Source organism: Pseudopodoces humilis, chromosome 6 (assembly GCF_049639895.1).
Source record: "Pseudopodoces humilis isolate 2021_Gansu_Grassland_sample_001 chromosome 6, ASM4963989v1, whole genome shotgun sequence".
NCBI classification, from domain to species: domain Eukaryota; kingdom Metazoa; phylum Chordata; class Aves; order Passeriformes; family Paridae; genus Pseudopodoces; species Pseudopodoces humilis.
Genome location: NC_142205.1, coordinates 37,468,153 through 37,487,790, shown reverse-complemented (window position 1 = coordinate 37,487,790; position 19,638 = coordinate 37,468,153). Strand labels below are relative to the sequence as shown.

Here is a 19,638-nt window from a genome sequence, read left to right as displayed (position 1 = left end):
TCACATGATAGACCACACAGTTAATTTTGAGCTTAATGTCTTCCAAACAATTGTATTGAGACAAAAAAAAAACCAACCCAGTTCTGATTTGCTTCACTGCTGAACATTGAACTTTTTTCCTTCTTTTTTTTTCCTTAATTAAGAGTTTTGGGTGCTCCTTCTCGTGAATTTCTGCATTTCTAAATGAACTTCTTACTTCCATTTGAGCTGATAGTACTGCAATGCCTCAGAACCATATTAAGTATCTACTAAGATTTGTCTCAGGACCTACAGTTGAAAACAAAATTGTGGAGAAAAAGGGGAACTAAAGACCTGGGAAAGCTCAATTCACAGCTTCCCTAGGTTACAGATGTTTCTCAGAAGTCTTTGCTCGTCTACCTGGATAGTTCAAACACAGAAGTTGGGCCCTTGTCTCCAAGTACCTCATTTAAAATATGGCTGTAATTAGGTCTGTCTGATTGGCCCACAGAGGCTACAGCAGAAATTCAGCTACGGCTGAAGTTGTTACTGGGTAAATATTTCAGCCTTATTATTGAAACAGGGCCATCAAATAAAAAGTATAAGAAACAAAGAAACCTTGTTAAGAGTTTCAGTACTTTTCCTTTAATTCCATTATCTGGATTGCTCCTTTAAAATATCCTAAGTGCTTCAAATTGCCACATAATTTACCTTTTTGAAAAATTGATAGTTCTGTTAAATTCTATTATGTATACCCATTTTCCTTCATCTTGAGGACAAAAAAAAGGACTTTTGTAGCAATGTGTTAACTCTGAAGAAATGGGGTTATTCAACATATGTAAATGCTTTGAACTTTCCCTCTCTTTCAATTTTCCTGGACATAGATCAGTGGAACTTTTATTTCCTCCCCAGCCAGCGCAGCATGTCTGATCATCTTTTTGTCTATTTTTCCTTCCCACAGGGACCCCAAAAAAATACAGCAGCTGCAGAACCAAATTCGTCTGGAGCAAGAAAGTGGACAGTGGTATTGCCACCAGCAGCAACCTGATCATCAGCAGCACCCTCCCTCTTCTCCTTCCTTTCCTCCTCCCCCCTCCTTCCAGGAGCTTGAGTCCAGCCAGTCTGCCACCTCTCCTGTGCCAATGAGTATTCTTAACTCTCATACTTCCCCAACCATGCAATCTTCCAGTTCCTTCAACTACGCTCGGCCTAAGCAGTTCATTGCTGCCCAGAACATCAGCCCTGCTTCAGGTTATGTGACTCCATCTTCTGGGTCATCTACATCTAGCCTTCCTTCTCCTATGTCTCCAACTGCTTCTCAGAAACAGTTTGGGAGAGTGCCAGTTCCTCCCTTCTCTCAGCAGTTTGCTCCAGAAGGGGAATATGCCTGGTCTCCATCTTCTCCATCCCCTCCACCCCCACCTCCACCTGTCTTTAGTCCAACAGCAACATATCCAGTGTGTGATTCCTTTCCACTTCCACCTCCTCCACCCCCTCCTCTCCCTTCACTTTCTTCACCTTCCCACAGCCTGTCTCCAACTCCAAGATTTCCTAATTCCGGCCAGTCTCCAGCAGCTTTTCTCAGCTCCATGCTGCCATCCCAGCCACCACCCATTTCTGTCAACGCATTAGGCCTCCCGAAAGGAGTGACGCCTCCGTAAGTATCAGCTGATGAGCTCCTTGATGTGCTGAAGATTGTAATGAAGATTATTGCACTTGCTTCATTTATAATTTTCTAGGGTCCTTCACTGCTAGTTTTTATCTGAGAGGGAGAGATGTATGAATAAATTGCAAATGCTTCTGTGCTAGACATGTGAGAGTTTTTTAACCCTCACAAAAGTGAGATTCTGAAAGAGTCCTACAGTAGGAACACAAAAGATGAGAAGCTGAAGCTTTGAACTGGAGTTTAAGGAAGTATGAAAGCAGCAGCAAAATGCTCTGCAGGCCCAGGGCAGTGTAAGGAGATCCAAGAAAACCTTTCTCATGGCCCAGTTCTTTTAAAGTCACATATTCAGTGATATTTGCAGTTTGTGTTCCTATTACATCTCCAGGTAAAGAAATACCAAGTTAAGAGAGTACATTTAAGAAGTCCCTATAGCTTTGTGATACTGACAATACAAGGTAGTAAAGTATACATCTGATAACAAAGTGGTCTAGGCTTTGGCTAGAGATTCTGTTCTGAGGAAGTTTGAAAAAGTGTTTAGGGAGGGATTTAGAATAGCAGTGCATAAAAACAAACAGAATCCCTATCCCTAACAACTCTGCACACTAATTTTCCCCTTTTGTCTTCTCTAAAGGCCAAAATAGTATTTTGGAGCATCAGCTCCCATCATAGATCAGTTTGTCTTTCCACTGGCACTAGATGCTCATTCCATCCTTAGAGAACAAAGAGACATGCTAAAGAACAAAAATGAGAATAGCTGTATCCAAGGCTTATTTATAACTTTATCCAGAAGTTTGTCTAAACATATCTACAGTATCTAGGTGACTTGCTCAGCTACATACTGTTGCAGTGGGAACTTCTGTTATTTCAGTCCAAGATATGAAAAGAAAGAGAAGGAAGAAAGAGGACAGATATCAAAGTAATAAGTCATGTATATGCTTTAGAAAGCATTTCTTTATCTTGATTTGTGTCACAGCTCATTATGGAGTCTGGCCACAAAACTTTTTTAGGAGAAAAATTTAAAAATGGTGCAGTTTGCCCTTGCAGTCATAATAGTTGTGATTTTCTGTCTTACTGTGTCCTTTGCACTGGCTGAGTTTCACTATTGATATCGAGCACTGAAAATTGAATGATTAATTTACTGACAGCTTGTAAGCACAGCCCACTGAAGCTTGCCGTTACCCTTGATCTTCCAAGAAAAGGCTCTAGTCCAGCTATACAGTTCTGACAAGAAGTGGATTCTTTTTTGAGTTCAACTCTGTGTGCTGTGAGGATAATAGCAGCAACTTGAGCCTCTGTTGTGTCCCTCTTTCTCTGTTATGTGCTTATGGATACATGTTCTGAGTTGAAGCATTAGCTGTGTTCTTCCTCATTCCCTTTGATCTTTGGACAGAGAAACAACTCTGCAAAGATTCTTTCTTCCCCCTTCCCCATGCCCCTCACTTCCCCAAGCACAGCAGCCAGTCTGGGTATGCACATGATGGTGTGTCTATCCATATTCCTCCCTCCCCCACCCCGACAAGGCAGCAACCTCGGGATCTGAGCTGGGGATGAGGTAGTTGGCTGTTTTTCTGCATTCCCTCAGGAAATAAAGTCCAGATGGGAGCTGGATTGTGTTAACTATACTGAATGTACATATGTATAATTTATGTGTATATATATATGTGTGTGTGTATATATATACACTGTGAGCATTTGTCATCTGAATTGTAACATTAAAACATGGAAAAATATGTACTGTGTGATGCAGAAAAGCCATAATCTATTGTTATGTATCTTTGATGCCAATTTTTCCCTGGCTTCTCCTTTTTCATTTTACTGTGTAGGTTAATGTCTGGTGCATCTTGCTGAGTAAATCACTCTGTTTCCCATAATTCTCATACTGCTCCTGAGCCTCCATTTTCCCCTCAGCTTTCAGTCTCTTCTGCTATAGGCTTAGTTATTTTTTTGGACCCTTTCACTTTTTGCTTCTTTTCCATTGTCTTTTGCTCCGTCCTCAAAAGTCCTCTTCAACACGCTTATCTTTCCAAGACATAGTTTCTGAGCTTCACACAGTATTCCACAACTTCGGCCTGTTGTCTCACCGTTTCGCCATGATCTCCAAGATCTATGAAAATGATACTGTTTCCTGACAGTGTGCTTTACAGACTGGGTGCAAGGAATAAATTGCAGCATTCAGAATTTTGCTCAGCAGCTGAAATCCTAGTCAAGCCATTTCTCTTCAAAGACTTTGTCTTGCTAAATCTTGGCACAACTGCAGATCGGCTTCTCAAAAGCAAAACTTGGTAGGCATCATTTTTTTCCAGTTTTGTGTTGCAATAGGAGCAGAGTAAAGGTAAAGTAATAAACATTGCAGATGGAGACAGTAATTTTTGGAAATGGGCAAAGGCAGGTCAGAAATCATGGGAGTCTGCTATAGACCTCCTATCCAGAACGGTGATGCTGATGAGTTATTCTTTAAGGAACTAAGGGACATCTGTAAGTTAACCACTCGTGTCCTTACAGGGGACTTCAGCTTGGCAAATGTTAACTGGGATACCATACAGCTAATAAAAGCAGGTGCAGAAGGTTCCCAAACACCTGGATGATCACTACATGGTGTAGACACTAAGGGAATCAACTGAGTAAGATGCCCTCTGTGATCTGCTCCTCATTAACAGAGAGGATCTCATGACTGAAGCGGAAATTGGTGGTTGTCTTGGCTGCAGCCACCATGAAGCAATTAGATTTAAAACGTCAGTCTTCTTAGGAAACTAATGAGTAAGGTCTCCTGGGAAAATGTTTTTGATGCTGCTAAGATCCATCAATGCTGGTGACTTTTTAAGCACCGTGTCCTAAGGGCACAGGAGCAGGCAGTGCCAAAATGTTGGAAAAGCAGATGAGGCAGAAAGCCAACTTGGCTCGGCAGGGATTTTCTTCTAGAGGTAAGGCAAAAAAAAAAGTAAATGTTCGACCAGCAGAAGCAAAGTTAGATGACATGGGGGGTCTTCAGAGATGCTGCTTGCCTCCATGGGAAGAAAATTGACACCAAAGCTCAATTAGAGTTGAAGCCAGACAGTACTGTGTAGCACAATAAAAAGGACTTTTAAAAATATGCTAGTAGCAAAAGGCAGTCCAGAAACAGCAGTGACAAGTTAAATTATGAGTGTGTTCACCATATGAACAGGATTATAGGCAAGGCAGAGGTGGTTAATGCTCTCTTTAGTCTTCAGCACCAGTCAGGGACTATGTGGGTCCCAGTGCCCTGAGCTGAAGGACGAGAATTCTGAGAATTATAAACTCAGAGTCAACTCTGAACTTGTGAGGGAATCACTGCTCCAGCTGGATCCCTGTAAGTCTACAGGGCCTGATGGGATTCATCCAAGAATGCTGAAAGAGCTGGCTGATGTCATTGCAAGACTACTCTCAATGACTTTTTGAACTGTTTTGGGAATCTGAAGAGGTCCCACTTGACTGGATGCTGGCTAATGTTGTCCCAGTGTTCAAGAACAGCAGGAAGGAAACTACCCTACCAGTCTCATTTCAGTGCCCGGTAGAATTATGGAGAAGATTACTTTTGGAGTTATTCAAAAACACCTGAAGGATAATGCAGTCATTGGCCAGAATGGCTTAATCAGGGAAAAGTCCTGTTTAATTAGCTTAATTTCCATTTATGACTAGGTAACCCACCTAACTGAGAAAAGGAAGCCTGTTCATGTAATCTTTTTGGACTTTGGTTGAGCTTTCAATGCTGTCTTTAATGGTGTCCTACTGGACAAGATCTCCAGCATTCAGCTGGATCAACACATCATATGATGGGCACACAAAGCACTCACAGGTCAGGCACAAAGAATTCCAGTAAATAGGGTTACATCAGGCTGGCACACAGTCACTAGTGGGATTCTGTATGGTTCCACTGTAGGACCAGTGCTCTTCAAGGTTCTCATAAGTCATTACTTGGACCCAGAACTCAGAGGAATACTAAGGAAGTTTGCTGGTGATACTAAACTGAGGGGAACTGTTACAACCTCGAGGGCAAAGAGGCCTTGACAAATAGGAGGGTTGAGCAATCACCAACTATATGAAGTTTAATGAAGATAAGTGCTAGATTTTGCACCTGGGACAGGGCAGCCCTGGATATACAAGAGGACTGGGGGATGAGAGGCTTGAGAGCAGCCATTTGGTAAGGGACCTGGGGGTCCTGACTGATGGAAAGTTTTGAATCACTGTACCCTGCCAGCCAGGTGGGCCAACCATGCCCTGGGGTGCATCAGGCACAGCATCACCAACCAGGCAAGGGAGGGAATTGTCCCACTCTGCTCTGCATTCAGGTGGCCTTGCCTCAAGTCTTGTGTGCAGTTTTGGACACCACAATACAAAAAAGAAAATAAGCCATTACAGAGAGTCAAGAGGAGCCCCGTGAAGGGCTTTGAGGGGACGCCGTATGAGGAGCAGCTGAGGTCACTTGGCCTGTTCAGCCCAGAGAGGTGACTGAGGGGAGAGCTCATTGCAGTCTGCAGTTTCCTTATGAGGGGAAGAGGAGGGCCAGGCACTGATCTCTCTGGTGACCAGTGGGAATGGACCAAAGGGAATGGCCTCATGCTGTGTTCAGGGCAGGTTTAGGTTGGATACTAGGACACGAGTCTACACCCAGAGGGTGGTTGGGCACTGGAATAGGCTCCCCAGGGAAGTGGTCACAAGCCTGACAGAGCTCAAGGAGTGTTTGGACAGTGCTCTCAAGCAGACGGTGTAAGACTTGGAGTGTCCTGTGTAGGGCCAGGAGTCGGCTTCAGTTTTTCTTGTGGGTCCCTTCCAACTCAAGATATTCTATGATTCTGTAAAAACATTTCTAGCCCTCTCTTCAATTCCTGTATTCTGTGGACCCATGGACAGTAAATACCATGCTAATGTTTCAACATTTTCCTTGGTTTTGAACCCTGAGATTCTGTGGAAGTGACCACATTAGCTGAACCAGTTTGAACCAATGAATATTCTTTCCAGTTAAATTTGGATAGATTTGGGAACATTGCACTGGGAGTTGTTAATTTGTTTGGAATGGAGTTTGTAGTGGTTCAGTTGTTTTGGATTTTTTTTTAACTGCATGTGGTCTTACAGTCTTGTGTGTATTATGGGAATACTTATTTGTGAATTTACTACATTTTACTTGGATATCTGAAACAACAGAAGGCAGCTTTGTGTCATTAATACCTACTAATTCATATTTAAATATTTTAAGCATTTATTTGCAACAATATGGTGAGTGATTCCCTTGAATGAATTATATCTCAATTTTCCAGTAAGCTCTAGACACTTGGTAGTGAGCAGCATTTTCAAGCTGTGGCTGTGGTGGTGTTAGCTGAACAAGCTTTGAGAATAACTTTTTTTATTATTGCAGTCGATTTGGTAGACTTTGTGTCTTTCTAGAGCATTGTGTTGTGAAGCAGAAGAGAAGTGCTGGTGGAACTGCATAGCTAATTAAGTATTTAAGGGAATTATGAGCACTTGTTAGTAATTTCTGAGGTAAAACTTGGCTGGAGTAAGTTTGTTGAATACCATTCTTAAAAATCATAGTTCTTTCCTTCTTTACCTAAAGAAAACTCTAGGGTGGGTGGGTGGGTCTGTTGTATTTAGATTAGCTTTTGGTTGCAAAAGACTTTCAGAGAACAGAGTTAATGTGACAGAAACATACAGTTGAGGGGGGTTTAATTCACAGTTAAGCTTCTAGAAACTAGAAACTGATCTTCATTGTTCCTAGAAAAAAAACTCAACAAGTTACATGTGAAGGAACAGAAATAAGCATACCTAAATGTTCTAGCTAAGCACATATATTTTTTGTTTACATGGGCATTTGTGAAAGCACAAATAATCCCATGAGAAGGTTTTGGTGACTGTTTAGTGAATATTTGATCTTAAAAAGTATAAAACCTGCCACCAAAGGGTGTGGAATTATCCAACCTGGAGAAATGGAATCTCTTTCTAAGTATGGAAAATATGTATTGTTAGCTATACATATATCCTTTTGAAGGCAACTTTAAAAATTAATGATTTTCCTTAAAGCAGACTTTTTCTTAAAGTAGATATCTTCAGTAATACTACCTTAGTTAAAAACAGGAAAAAATCTGACTGTACAGAATTGGTGAAATAACATGAATATTTATTTACTACTTTCTGAAAAAGGATGGAAAATGGAAAAGAATGCATTATTTGAATGCAAGATTGTCCAAATTACCTTGTGCAAGGTAATTAAATAAGCTGCTTTTGTTTGTATTGTCTACACAATATTTAACTGCTGTCTCAGTGACCTTTAGAACATTAAATCCAAACCATAAAGGAGATTATGTGGGAATAATGAGAAAAGCAATATCAGAAAGAGATTGCACTTTCCTCCCCTTTTAATCAGAGCTGCTGGTCTGTTCTTGCAGCTATATACTGTGACTTGTCCATTGCATTCTGTCTCAATGGAATTGAAACAAATATTTTAGTAATCATCGTGTTCCTTTAGTCAACTGGCAATGATGGTAACCACTCTGAGGAAAAAATACACTTCTCTATCTTTTTATCATAAAGCCTTCAACACTCTCCCAGCACAAATGCCAGCTTTCATTTTAGAGTAAGCTGCATTGCTGTCCTATGTAGATGGGACTTATACTTTTCCTGTTTCTGTAAGTTATGCCTGTCACAACTGTAAAAAATGGATGCTATCTACAGTATGATTGATGTGAAAATTGTGATATGTAGGAGGAAGTACCTTGATTAAGAGCTCCAACATCAAACTGAGAAGACAAGTCAGTGTATTTCTTTGCTTCTGAAAGACTTCATCTCTCTTTGCTGCCTATTCAGTCATACCTGGAGGTATTTCCAGGTAGTATATCAGGAAAATATATCTAAAGACAATTATTGCTGTAACTGGAAAAAAATCCAGAAAATACCAGGGTTTGCATTCATTCTCAACCTCCAATTTTCTTAAGCTATTGCTCCTGTCCATTAAACCATTTTTGTTTAAATTTTCTTGAAAATTTTCTTTTTCCATAGCTTGGATACTACTTGTGGCAACACATGAAGGATTTAGCTGTGGTATTAGATCAATTCTTGTTGGTTGTGCTAAGAAACAGTTTGTACTGGGGGCTTTGTTTTTGCACTGTTTTCACACCTTTTGACTAGGCATGTGCACATGATTATCATAAAATACATATCTATATCAGCTTTTCTGAAATATGATGAATGCATGTTTGTTCCATTTGACCTTAGAAATCCATGTTGTGCCCCAGCTCTAATCAATTAAAGCTGTGCAAAAATAGAGATCAAGGATGTTATATGGAGACACATAGACATAAGCCAAAATAACAGTATCCTGACAATCATTGCATCTGGAAGTATTAATTTTCAAGGTATTTTTATCCAGTTCTTTTTCAAAATGGTATTTGGAGATACTTAAGAATATTGAAGGTGGCAGTGAACTTAACTAAGAGAATTAGTAAACGTATTTCATTGTTGAGAAGATAGAGATGTTCACAGCACGGCTTTGATACTTGTTTTGGTCTGCAGGTTTTTCTTTTCAGAGGACTGAATTTTATAACTTAATTTTAAACAATCTGAATGCCACAAAAACATCTGTGAATGTGAAAGCCAGGTACTATGCTTGATAGTTGCAGAGACCTTAACCAGTAGCACCACATCAACTGGAAATGGGTTAATATTTTGGATATAGTACCTTTTCCCAGTCCAGTGTAGCTTTTTCTTCAAATGCTTCTTGCAGTTACCTGTTCTTCCAAAGATTTCAGGACTATGAGGATTGTGCCAGCCTTTTCTACATTCAGGAGCAGTTGGTGCTTTAGTTATTTCTTCTTGAACATCAGTTCTAGCATACTGCTGGTAACAATCAGAAATTCTGATAAGATTACAGATTACAAAATAGTCATTTGATTTTTAATTTGATATCGAAACATATGCACATCCTTGGAAGGGCGAATAGCACTTATGTAGCTATGGTAACCAGTGCAGCATGTGGCAGAGAGATAGCTTGCTCAGTAGGGGAAGGAACTGAACAAGGGAATGAAAAAGTAGTTATTCTTCTTTTCATGGGTAAAAATGTCCTTTAAAATATAAGCTTTAGAGAAAAAAAAAATTGGTGGTAGTCATGCACTTTGTAGGTGAGTTGTACTCTTCGTTATCTAATCATTAAGAGGGATCAAACATATTCAGAAATATATATTATTCATGTCAGTCTTAACCCTATTCAATGCTGAGACATGTTTTATTTTCTTCAACTACAGTTTCAGAACACTGGGTGGTAGAAATAATTGAACTGTTGAACTGTTGAACGAATTGTTACATTTGTTACATTTGCTGGAAGTCATCTGTAGTCAGGTCTGTTCCTCAGGCATTCCCTTAATTCAGATGCATGTAACATCACATTACTGGACACAGCTGAAGCTCCTGGTCTCCACAGCATGTATGACAAGATCAGACTAAACCCATTTTAGTATGCAGCTGCAGCTTCAAAGTTTGTGACCTGATACAGTTCTTGTGGTAACTTTGTTTTTACAGTAAGTGAAAAATGTGTGAAGTGAGCAGGAATTAGCTGTATTTTTGGAAGGCTTTAGTTTAAGAGGAAAAAAAAAAAATCAAGTTACTGTTCATTACCTCAGTACCAGAGAATTAATTTGGATTTCTGTGAAACCAAGCCATATTGGCTGCAAACAGGAATTTGTTCTTGGAAGGATAACAACAGCCAGCCTGTTGCCCTTGTTTACACTGTAAAAGGTACATAGGAAAAGAGGGAATTGCATCCAGCATGCACTCCATGTAATTAAAACATGAAAAGTACTGCTGCTTTGGCCTTCTTTCTAAACAAATGTCAGGGCAAATATTCAAAACTAAGGAGAGCCAAGCCAAGGCTGAAAAAAACTTTGCTGTCAAAAATCCCTGTGTGAATTAAGATGACAATTTTGGCAGTTTCATTACACCCTTTCTGACCAGAAGAATTCAGACAATTGTGCTTTTATCTTTATCTGGATTCAGGCCCCCACTGACTTAGGTGATGTGTATTTCAGAGGTGCTTAAAATCCATATGAGTTGCAGCCTGCTTCTCAAGGCTGTAAGTTTCTCTGCACATTTGTGGTGGTTGTGTGCTTGAGACTGATGCTGTCAATAACCTGAAATATGCTTTCTCCTGCTACCTTAATGTAGTAAATCTGAAATCTGCATTGGGCAAAGAATGAACATACGAATACATAAATGAATTGACAGATTTTATTTTTTTTCAATATTATCCCTGAGAGAAGACACAAAGAAAGCTCATGCGTCACTGAGGACACAAATCTTTGGAGCTAAATGCATCCAGATAAGGGCATGTAAGGATGGTGGAAAATATTTGCAAAAGCAGCTGAAGAAGGTTTGCTGCCAGGCTGTCTTGCCATGTAAACCATTACTCAGGCTGAAAGGATCTGTGCTTTGGAAGATAGATTTACTAAAGTCATCCTATTTGTTATCATTGCTTTGTAGACGTTTTAAAATTCATCCCAAGAATGTATGTCTGAAGAGTTAACTTGATGTGGGGATATGTATGTATGTACGTGTATATATATATATATATATATATATATATATATATATATATATATACATATTTGAAGTGTATATATTTAGGGAAAGAGATTCTGAAGAGGGGGTGGAAACAGAGCATCTGCAGGAAGAGCTATGTTTCCTTATGCACTACTTTGGGATTTTTTTGTCCCAATTTAAAACGGTACTGAAAGAGGAGGAGAGAAGCTCTCTAAAGGTATTTGAAGAAATTTTGACTGGTGCTCATTTTTATAGTTAAATTTTTGAACCAGCTACTTCCTTGCTTAAATACAAGATAATCTAGTTTTCAGGCAAGTTCCCTAGACCAGGTCTTGGGTGACACTTGCACACTGACTGTGCAGAGCTCAGGATCACGTTACACAAAACCAGAGATTTGGAAGGTTTATTAAGGAGTCTGCCTTTCCTGTTAAAAGTTACTCAGGGATCCCCAGGCCATTGCTGTCATATTTGCATACCTTGTTCTTAAATAAAATTCCTATGTAGGTTTGCTACATAACTTGCTCCAGGGTTTAAATGTCACTGCTGTAGGGTGGAGAAAGGAGAGTTTTACATTGTTCGTGTCTAAGCTAAGCCTGTTCTTCTTCAAGTTACTGTGACTTACCATCCTCAATGGACATGAAGAATGATTAAATTCCAGCTATTTTCTGATGTCAGCAGCTATTTTCTGATGTCAGCTGTTGTCTGGTTTCTGACATTTCATTTGATTTGCCTATCTTCATTCTCCTAATTTCCTAACTAAATAAACAAGAATTTTTGCCTCTGTGTGTGTGAGACATAGTTTGTTGCAAAAGCTATACTTTTAAAATACTTTTAGTTTTCTTGTTCTAAAACTTTCCAGTTTGCTGTATTTTTCTTGAAGTGCAATGGTAAAACTGGATTCAATGTCTAATAGGAAGGAATAAAGGAAAACAGCTCAGTTTCATGTCTTATGCTGACATGCCTTGGCATTATATTTCCTTTCTTCTTGAAATAATAGTGTTATTTTCCAAGTTTATGTGTGAGAGTATGAGAATCTCATAGATTCTCAACAGATGCTTAATGTATTAACCCTAATTTTCCGTTAGCATTGCTTTGAGCATTTTCCTGCGTTTTCATCATTAGAATACCTCTAGACAAATCATGAAGATTATTGTAAGTGACAGTTGTTACCTGCAAATGAATTGAGAAATGTGTTTCTCTATTTTATTTTTCCAATTTTCCAAAATCTTAAGTGCTCAACTTAGTATACAGAGCTCTTTGAAAAGCCTTATTGGACTATATTATTTCAGTTCGATAGAAAAATAAATCACTGTTTCTTTCTGAACAGCTTTTTCAGGCTGAATAGCTTTACACAGCCAGATCATAGAAATTTCAGCCACACTCTGTTTCCCTGATTTACTAGGGAACTTACTGCAGCTCCTGAAGGCTAACTCAGAAGCCATAAACTGAAGTGTATTAAAGCTACTTCTTGTTGCCTATCTTCATGCCCTTCAGCCTGACAGAGAGATAAACATGAGGTTTGACATGATTCAGTTTTCATTTTATTACTATCCTACATTGTTTAGAAATGGACTGTGATATTGTTTTTCTGTGTTTAGTATGGATGTTGAATTTACCGACTTGTAATTCTCTGGGTATTCATTCCTCTGTGAAAAATGTGTGCATTTGCTTAGGGGTTTTTGTTTTCAGAGATAATCAATAATGCTTCAGAAAATCTATTACTTGAAATCCACTCCCAAGCATGTAGCTCATCCTTCTTTTTGTACACTGTTTTGACTTACTTAGGTAATTATTTCACCTTTACAACCAAAAGAGTCCCAAGCACAAGCAGGCCTTTTTCTGGTAAAACTCTGTTTATCAGTCCAGGTATGAAACCTAGGAGAATGAGAAATGAAAGCTATTTCTTAATGTTTCACTTGGAATTTTCAAGGGACGATGCAAGTCTCCATTAAAAGCTGGCACAGGGTAAAGCCAAAGGTGAAGCTGAACTTGAAATTTGCCGCCTTGAAGTTGGCTGATTTTTGGGTTGGGTTTGGTTTTGCGTTATTTTTGTTTTGTTGTTATTTGTTTGGAGGTTTTAATTTTTTGGGGGAGGAGTAGTCTAAAAAGTGACAAAATTTGGTTTCACGGCAATGCTGGCCTAAATAATTAAGGGTGGAGAGGTGAAGGGAAAGACTATTAAGGGGAGAAACAGATGGCATCTGTCCACTGGCTTTCCAGCAGATGGTCAAGCCTTCCTGAGGGACATTCTCTTCTGATGCCCTCTTCCCACCTTCTCCTGCTGATCTTCCTTCCATGTCTTCCTTTACATTTACTGAACCAAATTTCTGGAGTTATTGATGCAGTCTCTTTCTTGAAGAGACTTTATCCCTTTTTTCTTAACATTCTCTTGTCTCCCTGTAGACGGGACAGTTTTCCTGTCTCTTCTGCAAAACAGAGTGGGACTGCAAAACACAGTGTAGGACTTGTTTTCTTATTTGTGAGTGAGAAGACCCCCAGCTGACAGCTGAGGGAATTATTCTACTTGGTGATCATCAGCTAAGAAATCAGTATTTCTAGGGCAAGGGATGCAGTTCTCTGTCTCTTTGTAAAACGGGAAATGTCTGTTCTTATGCTGTGATTTAATGTGAAAATACAGTTCTTTTTACAAGAACTTCACTGTTTTCACATTTTGCATTTACTTGGAGCAATGGAATATAAAATGCTTTAGTTAGGAAGGTTTCCAACTATTGTCTTCTTCATCTATTCAGTTAATTCCTTTTGGGCTTTTGATAGCATATGTGTATTTTTTCATTTTTTCTAATGCTAGAAATTATGATTGAAAGCATTTGCTGAAGAATGAAATTTCTCTAACCATAGAAACATAGAATTGAATAATATCCAAGAAAATTTGTTATCTCTATATGATTCTAGTTTAGAATTTTGGCACTGGTAATTAAATTACTAAGTCGTGCATTGGAAATAAGTTTACCAATTTTATGCTAGTCTGATTTTTTTTTCTCTCTGTCATCTGAGTTTCTCTATTTCTCTGATTCAGTCCCGTTTTCCATGTCATTCCCATGTATTTTTCTGAGCCCTGTTTACTCAACAAAGGTATAAAACCCCTGTAAACTAATATTGAACCAGTTATCAGTGTTTTAAATGATGATGTGTGACTTCACTGAAGAAACAGGGTGTGCTACAAGTTTCAAATATGATAGCAATGCTGATTTCTTCACAACTGTGTTAAGAACAGCTGATGTCCAGTAGAAACCACCCATGCTGGGCATTTCCAGCAATAAAGCCATCATAACATTACTGAATAGTGTTAAATATTAGTGCAGTCTGGAAGAACAAAATTTCCTGCACTGTTTAAGAAAATGGGAGTGAAAATTGCTGAAAGTTTAATCCTAACCTGTAGACTGGTAAGAGGAATAAATTAGCCCTGTGAATGTGAACTGCTAAATGGTTGCTATTCCATGGGGAAATCTTGCTGCTGAGAACTGCTTCACAGGGAAAATTTTTCTTTTTGCCAGTGTAACCCAGACTCTGTGAATGGCTCTTCTTTGAGCAACAACATTTATATGTTATATTTACATGTTGCCTTATGGGTATGTGTTCACAGAGATATGAAGAATAAACATGAAGTTATGCAGTGTGTATTACAAAGTTGCTACAAGGAATTAGTTAATAAATAACGTAAGAAATTAATAATTAACTACCTTGTCTTACATCTTCCTGATCTTTATTCATCTGGTATTTCATAGGAACCTAGTTTATCTTCCATCCCCACTTACCTAGTCATGCTTTCTCTTTCATGTTTCCTCTTTTTTTGCATTACTGCCACTGCTCATCAGTTTCGTCTGTGAGTATATGGTGTTTACAGCCATTGCCAAGCAATCCTGAGGGCTATTTTAACTACAGCACAAATAAAGGATAGTTTCATTTTTGTCCTTAAACTAACCATTTAATCAGTAGAGTTAGTAGGTACACTATAGAAAGATGTCAGGCCTCTAATTTCAAAGACAGTGTTGTTTTCTTCATTAATAGCAGTGATTACAGATAAATTTCTAAATACAAATGACTTCAGGAAAGCTCATGATTTTTTTGGTACTGTTTTGCAGGGGATTTCCCAAGAAAACAGGCAGAACTGCTAGGATAGCATCAGATGAAGAGATTCAAGGGTCAAAAGATGCTGTAATTCAGGATCTGGAGAGAAAACTTCGCTTCAAAGAAGACCTTTTGAACAATGGGCAACCGGTAAGAAAACATAAAATGCCCTGGGGAATGGGAGTGGGTGGGAGTGGGCATTATTGGTAGTTTCCGAGGCATGCTGCATATAAAATAATTGTTGTAGATTGCTCTTTATATATTTATAATTTTTAATTGAATTTTCAAAATTGCATTTCTAAAAGGAATGATAGTGTACATTTTGTTCTATCATTCCTTCTCCTGTTTGACAACTTTATTTGTACTTAACAAAGCAATGGAGGTTGCAGAAATGGTGAATTTGCATAAGAAGCCTGCACAGTCTGTATGTCCAGGACTTTTTGAGCCTCAAGGGCCATTTGCTTTCGACCATTCATTACTGAGTGAATGTACGTGCATAGCTCTTTTTCGGTCCAGGCTCATTCTACGTCGTGCCCAGCCACTGGACAATGGGGGAAGCAATGGGTGGTAACTGGACATCAGAGAAGGACAAGGCAGTTCATCATAAAAACAACCCATTAGGATTCAGGCATCATTGGATTTTGCCGTTGGAGGGCTTCTTTTGACCGATATAATTTTGACCAGTAGAACAGAAATAACCTGTAGTACTAACTTACAGACTCAAGAGTTAATGACCTGCTTGAGGACTCAAGAAATGAGGTAAAATGAGAAAATGAAGCAATGGAAATGCACAGCCACAAAGATCTCTTTTCATTTTTATGCACTTAAGATACACATAAAAGATAAAATACCAAATTCTTCATGCTCAGATTTGAAGAGAAGCAACTTTTCTAATATTTTTTTACTGTTATTAGGACACTATCTTTGAAGCAGAAATTTCTTTTAAGAGGAAAGTAATTTTAAAAATGTAAACTGTTACCCCTCTTTTGTCAATAAAATGTTTTTAAGAAACATCTGAATACCTTGGGATGCCTTTGTGTCACTTTGAAAGGAAGTGGAATTTTATGTTTCTCAGGACAGTGCCGAGGTTTATTAAGTTTGCTACTAGGTCGGAGCTATGAACTGTGGTGGTGTAGTTCAAGAAAGCCCATTGAGTCAGACTATCTATCTACAGATGTTTGATTTTGGTTCTTAATAAGGTCAGTGGAGTGAAGTAGGGAGAATATTCAGTGACTGCTGCTTCTGTTACCCTTCTCCATTGACTGCACAGTGTTTGGCAGTTTTCTGTAGCAGTCAAGGAAAATCTCTGTTATAGTGTATTAGTTCCTGTATTTTCCAAGGAGGTGGGCTGAGAATTACTGTCAACGACTCTTTTGGAAATGAGGGAGATGAATGTCCTGGGCAAATGAATGGAATGTCCTGAGAATGCCCACATGGCCCAAGGTGAAAAAAAAGAGAGACCAACTGTGATCAGATGATGTGGGAGCTTGAACTAAATAAACTCTCTTTCGGTGCTTGCCTTGAGGCTTTGGCCTTGCAGATTCCTGTCTTGGGTAAGTTCTGTATGTGTAATCGTGGCCGTGGGCACTTGAAGTGACTAGAAGAAATAAAAGTGAAGAAAAGTTCATGATTTTCTTAGACACTTTTAACCAAGACAACACTGCTACCTAGTTGTCATGAGTTTCAGCCTGCTGGTTTAGCTGCAACATGACATTAAAAAAAATAAATTAAATTAGATTTTTTGAAAAATGCAAGCATGAGGTAATGTTTACATTTTCCATTCTTCATTCATTTTTTATTTTTCTCTTTAAATGAGGTGTTTCATCATGAAATGAGTCTGTCTTCCACAAACTTGCATTTTTTTGCAATGTTGATTTGTAAGAAAGTGTCTGAAATGCATTCATAAATGCAGGAAGAAAATTAATATTGAAATAATTGGTTTATACATTAAGGTTTTCTTTTAATTTGCTTTCTCTTCTTAGTGTAAATTGTATTTTATAAGCTGTCTCCTCAATTTCTGAAAGAGTAAGAAGAAATAGAAATTTAAAAATCTTGAAGAATACATTTTTCTGTATTTTGGACAAAACATTCAAGTAGAGTAGAATCTCCTTATCATTTTTGGCAGTGTTTTCTGCCTTGTATAAAAGCTGAGCATAATGACTTGGAGTAAGATTTGGGATGATTTGATATGCCCTCTTCTGATGGCCATGCTGATTTAAGCAGCTCCTATTGCTCATTCCTACCCAAGTCCCTGGCACGAGGATGGAAACAAATGGCAGAGTCAGTGCAAAGGGTTGCTTAAGCCAAAACAGACACTTGTAATACTAAAAAAATGCATTACAAACTGTGGTAGAAAATTTCTTTTAGAAACATATTGCTGCTCTCTTTTATCTACCTTACTTTAAGCATTGCTGACTGTGTACTGCTTTGTAGCTGGAGAAATAATATATTTTCTTTCTTTTGCCTCCCCTCTCACCTCCTTTTTATTTTTTGTTCAGAGATTGACATATGAGGAGAAAATGGCTCGTCGATTGCTGGGAGCAGACAGCGCTGCAACTGTCTTCAATATACAGGAACCAGAAGAAGATCCTGCTATACAGGTGCCACATAACTCTACAACTTCATAGGAAAAAATGTCTTTCAGTTTTTCTTTTTTACAGACTCTGATTGTCATTAAAATAAAGTCTTACATAAGGCAATAAATATACACAAGATAAGATGGGTATTGATTACAGAAATCATGTGTTACCTATTAGTGCATTAAACTGGAGGATCACGTGTCTATTGCTCAGTTTTTCCATAAGGCTGAGACTTCTTGAATGTTTGCTTTCTGCTTTAAACTCTTCCATTTCTCTTATTCCGTCCTGACCTTTAAGTCTCTCAAGGCAAAAAATACATCTACTATCTTGAAACTATCATCTTTTTATTTGTGTGATAGGCACTTTTTGGGTGCAGACCAAAACCACAGCAGAAAGTCTGCTTGAAAGGCCAGGTACACGCTCTTCATTGTTCGGATGCCAGAGTTGCTATTCAGAAATGTGCAGCATTCATTTGCCTATGGTGCTGCACAAAGTACATTCTCTTGAAAAGAACTCTGAGGAACTGTCATGGATATCTCTTGGTCTTCTTTCTGCCTCTTGATCTTCTTTTCTACCCTTGCAGGAAGCTCGCTCTGTTGGTGCTTCTGTAGTGAGTCCTGTGGATATTCAAAAGGTTAACATTTTCACCTTTTTCTGTCTTGTTTTTTGTCTTTTTTTCTTTCTCATTTTCATTCTGCTGTTCTTGGTTAATAACAAGAGGTCATCTAGCATTAATAACTGTGGAAATTTGGCTGCTTAAGTTGTTCTAGAAGAGTGCAGACAGTTTAACAGCAATCATCGTGTGCTCCACTATTTTTGTGCTGTAACAATAACATACACTGATATGATACTAACTGTGTCATGTACTTCACGGTTTACTTTTATGGTACACTTCAGGAAACAAAGACATTTTAAAACTACCTGCAGTTTATAAGGTATTCCTCTGCTTTTCTATTTTTTGTGATTATTGAGGATTATGATTAGTTCTGTAATTGATGGTAGAAAGAAGTCATGTTATTCTCAGACCAGAGGCAGTGACAGAGGATGGGGATGTGAAAGGATGCTTTGCATGAGATGCATGTTCTCAGCAAGGGTCAGAGACAATGGCCAAAGGTAATTTGAAAGAGTTGTCTGAATTTCTGCTGACTGAGAAGAGCACTGACTATTTTTTTTTTCCTGCTTCTGAGCTTTTTTATGGTGTGACATTATCACTGTTTTCAGTAAGATTCCAAGCAGGAATTCTGTACTGCAAAGTAGACAGTTCAAAGCAAATAACAGTGTATATCAGTAAAACATAACAAATTCAAACCAGTCATAGTGTTTTACACTTGATGACCCTTTCTGCTCTTCCTGCTAATATCTTCAATACTGTTAGGATAAATTTTGTCCTGCACAAGGACCGTAGCAACAGGAGTAAAGGGAAACAACTATCATGGACTGCCACTGTTGCCATTTTCTCTTATTTTTTTCCTCATTTTTACAGGCAACTGTAAACAAAATAATTTTTTCCTTCTGGGTTCAGCCTCCGGTACCGTTCTATGCAAACAGCAGATGTGAACCATATGGTCTTCTAGCCATCTGGAAACAAAACCCACCCTAAATCTGTCTGTACCCTCAAGGAAATATTAGCGTGTTCCTTTTGTTTTTATGAACTGCCTCAGAATACTTTTATTCTTATAGGATTTTTTTAAAAAATGGAAAGAAAGCAACCAATTACTTTCTTTCCCCTTATAAATTAGACCTTAAGACAACATGAAATACAGTTTTTGCCTCATACCAGATGTCTTGATTGTTTCATTGGGAAGT

General features: G+C 38.5%; 1 protein-coding gene across 2 annotated transcripts in view; it reads left to right on the top strand.

Moving 5' to 3' along the window:
• PALLD (palladin, cytoskeletal associated protein) overlaps nt 1-19,638 on the top strand; it is a 186,745-nt gene that overhangs the window by 146,649 nt on the left and 20,458 nt on the right. For both annotated transcript variants that reach the window (XM_088056555.1, XM_088056554.1), the window contains exons 11-14: nt 920-1,615; nt 15,268-15,403; nt 17,752-17,853; nt 18,416-18,466. In XM_088056555.1, the coding sequence (XP_087912681.1) occupies nt 920-1,615; nt 15,268-15,403; nt 17,752-17,853; nt 18,416-18,466 (985 nt within the window). The remainder of the gene's footprint in view (nt 1-919; nt 1,616-15,267; nt 15,404-17,751; nt 17,854-18,415; nt 18,467-19,638) is intronic.